Source organism: Marmota flaviventris, chromosome 3 (genome assembly GCF_047511675.1).
Source record: "Marmota flaviventris isolate mMarFla1 chromosome 3, mMarFla1.hap1, whole genome shotgun sequence".
Classification (NCBI taxonomy): Eukaryota; Metazoa; Chordata; class Mammalia; order Rodentia; family Sciuridae; genus Marmota; species Marmota flaviventris.
Window position 1 is genome coordinate 588,776 of NC_092500.1, and position 6,672 is coordinate 595,447.

Genomic DNA, 6,672 nt, shown 5'->3' on the forward strand with positions numbered 1-6,672 from the left:
AGGGAGGGCTGGAGGTGCCAGTTAGGTGGCCCAGGGCCTGGATGAGCTCTCCAGGTGTGGCAGGGTGGGCCTGGCACCAGCCACTTCTGACCGCCCCAAGACCCTTTCCCCAGGGCCCCTGGATTTTGCGTGTGCCTCTGAGTCTCACGCCTTTTGGTCATCTGCGGCTCCTTTTATCCTTGCCCGTCCTGCTTCCCGCCTGTAGCCTCCTGCCCTGCCTGACCCGACGCTGCTGCAGCCCCCTGTCCGGTCCTGTCTGCGCCTCAGCCCAGACCCGACGACTTTCCACTCACGGTCTCGGGGTCTTCCTGAAGCCTAGGTCGGATTCTGGCAGTTCCTTCTTGAAGCTCGCCGTGGGGCTGCACGTTGATGCCGCCCAGGACCAGCTGAGTCGGGTCCCTGAACCACTTGCCGCCCCCTTTGAGCCCACGGACCCTTGGCCACACCGACTCTTCCCTGAGCCCTGGCCAGGTGCCGGGAGCCGCACTGGACTCAGCGGGCCGCTAACACGTCTGACCGTGTGTCCTTCGCGCTCGGAGTGGGTTCCGGGGACATTTGAGGCAGAAGACAGACGGATGGGCGGGGCTTCAATGACAGTCCACAGGAGGGTCTGGGGACTATTCTCTCTCCTCTCACCCTACACCCCTCCCATCACCAGAAGGGCTTGGGGGCGGGGACCCTCCCCAGGCTCCCAGCGGTGGGAGAAGGTGGCTCTGGAGCCCGAGAGCCGGCCGAGCCACGGGGCGAGGCCGAGACGTCTAGGCCGCCCGGTCCCTCTGGGGCGGGGCTTGCGGGGGCGGGTCCGGGACTCGGAAGCCGGAAGTCAGGCCCTGGGGTCCACGCTGAACCCTGGCCGCGCTCCCTCGGTGCGCCTGCCTGGCCTGTGTGTTTATGCCCAGACTCGGTGCCCGCTGCCGAACTTGGTCTCAGGAGGGTTCCAGGCGTTGGGCTGTTCCCAGTTTGCAAGTTGGGGACCTACAGTGCGGTCACCAGCCAGCGGAGGGCGTGCCACATCAGAGTGGTCCAAAGTGACTACAGTCTAGCCATGGGGACCGCACTCGTGTACCATGAGGATATGATGGTCAGCCGGCTGCTCTGGGACGAGTAAGTGTGAGCTGGCGGAGGTGGGTACAGGGAGGGGACTCTGGACACTGAGCTCCCAGTGTACTTCAGCCCCGAGTGCAGGATCGAGTGTCCGGAGCGCTTGGCCGCAGCCTTGGACGGCCTTCGGCAGTACGGCCTGGAGCAGAGGTGCCTGCGCTTAGTAGCCCGCGAGGCCTCGGAGGAGGAGCTGGGCCTGGTGCACAGGTCAGAGGAGAGCCCACCTAGAGAGCTGGGCTAACCCCAGCCTTCAGGGCCTCCCAGAGGGAGCCTGTTCCCCATGTGCCTCACCTTCACCTTCCAGTGGAGGTGCTGCTCAAAGGCTTGAGGGAGCTTGGGAGGGACTCCCTGTGGCCCCACCCCACTCCCCTGCTGGTGACCTGCCTCCCTGACTGGCCATCTGCAGCCCTGAATATGTGGCCCTGGTGCAGAGGACTCAGGCCCTGAGCAAGGAGGAGCTCCAGGTACTGTCTGGACAGTACGATGCCGTCTACTTCCACCCGGTGCGTCCCCCTGTACAGCACCCACCCACCTAGATCTAACACACCCACCGACTATGTGTGTTCACACCTGTGGCTGCCACCTGCCAGCATCCCCTTGTTCCTGCTCACTGCTGGCACCCTGGGCCTGCCTGGTCCTTTCTGCTCAGCAGCATGCTCTGCAAAGGCAGGGGGCTGATCTGTATTCCTGCCCCCATAGAGTACCTTTCACTGTGCCCGGCTAGCTGCTGGGGCTGCCCTTCAGCTGGTGGACGCTGTGCTGACAGGAGCCACACACAATGGGCTGGCCTTAGTGAGGTGAGAGCTGCTCCCCTCACCTGGCTATTCCCTTTGGCTGGCTCCATGAGAGGACAGAATGACCCCACTCTCACCCTCCAGGCCTCCTGGGCACCATAGCCAAAGGGCAGCTGCCAATGGGTTTTGTGTGTTCAACAATGTGGCAATAGCAGCTGAACATGCCAAGCGGAAACACGGGCTGCACAGGTGGGTGCCGAGCTGTGCAGGGTGGAGCAGGTGGCAGAAAATCCCTACCCATTCCCTTCCCAACCCTGGCTGGGCTTCTGGCCTGGAGGTGGGAGGCCCTGCCCTGTAGTGACCCCAGCATTGTCTGATTTCAGGATCCTCATTGTTGACTGGGATGTCCACCATGGCCAGGGTATTCAGTATATATTTGAAGATGATCCCAGGTGAGCTGTAGGTGAGGACATGACACTTTCCTGCAGCCCCATTTATGTATTTATTTAAATACTGGGGATGGAACCCAGGGCTTTGCACATGCTAAGCATTCTACAGCTGAGCTACACCCCAGCCTGCAACTCCACTTTTGAGGGAGTGCACAGACTGACTTGGGAAAATCCAAGGGGGAGACTTGGACATGTGTGCAGGGGTCAGTGTTCTTTAAGGAGCTGTGGAGCTGCTAAGCTTCCTGACTTCTGACCCTGCACACTGTCTGCAGTGTCCTTTACTTCTCCTGGCACCGCTATGAACATGGGCACTTCTGGCCCTTTCTGCAAGAATCCAACGTAGATGCAGTAGGGAGGGGGCAGGGGCGAGGCTTCACTGTCAACCTGCCCTGGAACCAGGTACCTGCCCTTGACCCCCAGAACTTGCTCCCAGCCCACCTCCCAGTCTGCACCTCTCCCCTGCCCCACAGCTCTGGGCCGTCTTGCCATACTTTCTACAGCCTGGGATCCAGCGGGTAAGACCCTGAAGTCCCCATTGGCAGGGCTGCCCATTGACACCTCTTCCCTGCACCCGAGGCAGGTTGGGATGGGAAACGCTGACTACCTGGCTGCCTTCCTGCACACGTTGCTCCCACTGGCCTTCGAGGTGACTTTTCGGTGGGGGCTGTCTAGGGCAGAGGACCCATGCCTGCTCATAGTTCCACCACAGAGGAAAGGGTTGTCAACCGCTTCACCTGTGTAGGAGCAGATCCCCGGTGGGTAGGGAGGGTCTCTGACTGACATGAATAGTGGGCAGGCAGCTCATGGAGGTTTCCCTGGCTCCAGCCGCTCTCTTTCTCTTCCTCACCTGATTTTGCCTGCAGTTTGATCCTGAGCTGGTGCTGGTCTCAGCAGGATTTGACTCAGCCATTGGGGACCCTGAGGTGAGTTGAGGCCTGGTCTGGCTGAGGAGGGCCTCTGGGGTCCTGGACTCAGGCCCCCATCATACATGGCTCTGGTTCCAGGGGCAGATGCGGGCCACACCAGAGTGCTTCGCCCACCTCACACAGCTGCTGCAGGTGCTGGCCAATGGCCGGGTTTGTGCTGTGCTGGAGGTAACTGGGGGCAGCTGGGAGGATGCCTAATACTCAGGAGTATGGGAGCCAGGTCAAGACACAATCTTGTGGGGCATCTGTCTGGGAGAGCTACCCACCCCAGTGACACCCTTCCTCTATCCTGTTTCCACCCTCCCAGGGTGGCTACCACCTGGAGTCCCTGGCCAAGTCAGTGTGCATGATGGTACAGGCACTGCTGGGTGACCCTGTACCCCCGCTGTCCGGGCCTATGGTGCCATGTCGGAGGTATGAAGGGCTGGAGGGTGGGAGAGGCTAGGTATGAGTCAGGCCCATGGCCGTGCTTCTCCCCACAGTGCGCTGGAGTCCATCCACAGTGTCCGGATGACCCAGGCCCCCTACTGGATGAGCCTCCAAAAGCAAGGTCAGTGTGGTCTGGGCTGGTGGGTTCACCTCACGCTCCTCTGCAGTGGCCATGACTCTGAACCTCCTCCAGATGTGGCCACCGTGCTGAGTCCTGGCAGCCACTCCCCAGACGGGACACTTGCAACTCTGCTGCCTGGAGGACCCACATGCGAGGCAGCAGCAACTACACTGAGCTCTTTTCTGGACCCGCTGCACCTCTGCCCCATACCCCCTATCCGCACGGCCGTTGCCCTGACTGTGCCAGATGCCACCTTGCCCCTGCCCCCTGGTGTGCTGTGTCAGGAGGGCTCAGCACCAAGGGAGGAGACAGAAGCCTGGGCCAGGTGTGCAGGATGGGCCCAGGGAGAGGGCTGAGGACATGCACGTGCATATGACTGATGCACTGTCACTTGGTGTCCATGTGTCCCTCTGGCCTATCACAGACTATACAGGTCTTTAGCCCAGGATGAGGCCCTTGATGCACTTGGGAAGCTCCTGTACCTTTTCGATAGGATCCTGGATGGGCAGGTAGGGTTGCTGAGAGGCTGGGGGGTACCTGGATCTGGGGACTGGGTCTGAGGCATGGCTTGTCCAGAGGAGGCAGTGCAGACACATTACCCTTTGTAGGGATTATTATCAGAAATATTCTTTGGCAGAGAGGGGAAGTGGATGACTTTTTATTTTTTCCAGCTTTTGGGATTGAACCCAGGGCCTTATACTTGCTAGGTAAGCTCTCTTTGAGCTATACCCCCCCGCCCTTTTTATTTTTGAAACAGGGTTTTGCTGTTGTCCAGCTGACCTTGAACTTATGATGATCCTCCTGCCTTATTTTCTTGAGTAGCTAAAAGTATAGGCATTGCAACTATTGGGCTTGAAAGTGCAGTTTCAAGCACCTTGTTTATGGGAATGGACAGATTTGGTATGAAGGAGGACTGATGAGAGCTGTATAGGCAGGGACCTAGTTTGGGAGTTGGCTGGGGCTGCACCCATCACTGTTGTCTATTTTTTCTTCCCACAGGTGAGCAGTGGCATCACAGCCACCCCTGCCTCTGCTGCAGAAGCCATCCTGGATGTGGCCATTAGGCGAGCTCTGTGCCATAGAGCCCAGAGGTGAGCCTCTCTTGGTTGTGCTGATACCCCAAGGGCAGGGTCCATGTGGTGAGGGCTCTGGGAGTAGACTGGGCAATATGCACAGCCTATGCTGGGTGGATTCTTCCTCAGGTTGTTCTGTGTGGCCCTGGGACAGCTGGATTGGCCTCCAGACCTTGCTGATGACGGGTATGGTCCAGATGGCACATCTGTCCAGTTGCACATATGGATGGTCAAGTGGCAGGCGTGCAACTAGGTCCCCTGGGGTGACTGGTGGGCAGGGTACCATGCAGTATAGAATGGGGCCTTCCAGCCAGGTGCGGTAGTGTATATATTCCTGCAATCCCAGCAGCTAGGGAGGTGGAGGCAGTTCAAAGCCAGCCTTAGCAACTTAGTGAGGCCCTAAGCAACTCAGTGAGACCCTGTCTCTAAATAAAATACAAAATAGGGCTGGAGATGTGTCTCAGTGGTTGAGTACCCCTGAGTTCAATCCTTCTTATAAAAAAAAAAATCAAAACAAAAAAAAAAAAACAGAAAGAATGGAGCCTTCCACAACTAGTCTGGGAAGGGAGTCTGTGGGGCAATGCTAGGCCAGGAGAGTTGGCAGTTACAGTGCCCCTGCTCCACTCCTCCCAGAGCTCCCCTCTGCTGTCTGGGCTTAGGAGAGCTGAGCAGGGTCTCACACATATGCACCTGTCCATGGTGCTCTCTCTCTGGAAGGAGGATTCTGTGGCTGAACATTGGGGGCAAGGAGGCAGTTGCCTCATCCATGTTTCACATCTCGACACCACTGCCAAGGGTGAGTGGTTCTGTGGTGGTGGGCAGCCCTGTCAGGAGAGCCAACAGGCCCCTGGCCCTTCTTGGCTTCATACTCACACTCTGGGGACTCTGAGTTTGTGAGGTGGGATGGCAGAAGCCAGCAGGAGTGACCCCTAGAATGGGGGTTGGGGTTTTGCTGCTTTCCCCACAGACGACTGGAGGGTTCCTGAGCTGTGTCTTGGGTCTGGTGCTGCCCTTGGCCTATGGCTTTCAGCCTGACCTGGTGCTGGTGGCACTGGGGCCTGCCCATGGCCTGCAGAACCCCCATGCTGCTCTCCTGGCTGCAATGCTTCGTGGGCCAGCAGGGGGCCGAGTCCTGGCCCTCACTGGGGAGGTAAGCTGCGCTTGGTGGAAACGCTGAGGTAGAAGGTGCCTGGAGAGAAACCAGTGGCTCACTGCCCCATATCTGGCCCGGTCCAGGAATGCACACCCCAGCTGGCAAGCACGCTGGCCCGCGTGCTGCACGGAGAGGCACCTCCCAACCTAGGCCCTTTCTTGATGGCCTCTCCAGAGGATATCCAGGCCCTGCTGCACCTGAGAGCGCAGCTGGAGCCCCGGTGGAAGATGCTGCAGGTGGCCGGTGAGGCCCTGGGCAGCGGTGGCTCTGAACCAGCTGCGCAGAGCCAGCCGACTGCGCGCCCCTTCCCCGCCGCCCCACCTGGGCCGCCCTTCTGGGTAGCTTGAAATCGGCCGAGACGGGCCACTGTCGCCCGGGAAGCACCGCGCGCGCCGGCCCCGAGAGCCGGAAGCTGGCGTTCCCCGCGGCCGGCCTGAGGCCTCGTGCGGCCGCCCGCGCTCCCTCTCCCTTAGTAAACGGTTAAAGGAAGTCCGGCTCCGCTCCTTTGTCGAAACCCCGGGCGCCGTCTGTCCCCCGACACGGCCGCAGACAGGAGCGCGCGGAGCGCTCAGGGCTCGGGCTGGGGGGGCGGGGGGCCGCCCGTGACGCAAGCCGCGCGCCCGTGACGCAAGCCGGCGCGCCCGCGCTCTCGGCCGGCGCGTGGCTGTGACGTCGCAGCGGCGGGC

General features: G+C 60.2%; 1 protein-coding gene across 5 annotated transcripts; it reads left to right on the forward strand.

Moving 5' to 3' along the window:
- The first annotated feature begins 822 nt into the window (after window positions 1-822).
- Hdac10 (histone deacetylase 10) lies at window positions 823-6,475 on the forward strand. 5 transcript variants are annotated; one of them, XM_027953156.2, is made up of 19 exons: window positions 823-1,104; window positions 1,174-1,308; window positions 1,508-1,604; window positions 1,801-1,898; window positions 1,980-2,084; window positions 2,219-2,287; window positions 2,557-2,683; window positions 2,865-2,930; window positions 3,148-3,207; window positions 3,289-3,378; window positions 3,518-3,624; window positions 3,693-3,760; window positions 3,833-4,085; window positions 4,185-4,269; window positions 4,760-4,851; window positions 4,963-5,019; window positions 5,551-5,629; window positions 5,801-5,983; window positions 6,070-6,475. In XM_027953156.2, the coding sequence occupies exons 1-19, from the start codon at window positions 1,046-1,048 to the stop codon at window positions 6,331-6,333; spliced, it is 2,094 nt and encodes a 697-aa protein (XP_027808957.2). In that variant the 5' UTR covers window positions 823-1,045; the 3' UTR covers window positions 6,334-6,475. The 5 variants fall into 5 exon arrangements, with proteins under 5 accessions (XP_027808957.2, XP_027808958.2, XP_027808959.2 ...); XM_027953157.2 differs by having other exon boundaries at window positions 3,289-3,342; XM_027953158.2 differs by lacking the exon at window positions 2,865-2,930.
- Window positions 6,476-6,672: the final 197 nt, after the last annotated feature.

Coding starts and splice junctions, on each gene's coding strand:
- Hdac10 (XM_027953156.2), top strand. CDS start 1,046: ATGGGGACCGCACTCGTGTACCATGAGGATATGATGGTCAGCCGGCTG. Junction 1,105..1,173: donor AGCCGGCTGCTCTGGGACGA/GTAAGTGTGAGC, acceptor AGTGTACTTCAG/CCCCGAGTGCAGGATCGAGT. Junction 3,208..3,288: donor CAGCCATTGGGGACCCTGAG/GTGAGTTGAGGC, acceptor CTCTGGTTCCAG/GGGCAGATGCGGGCCACACC.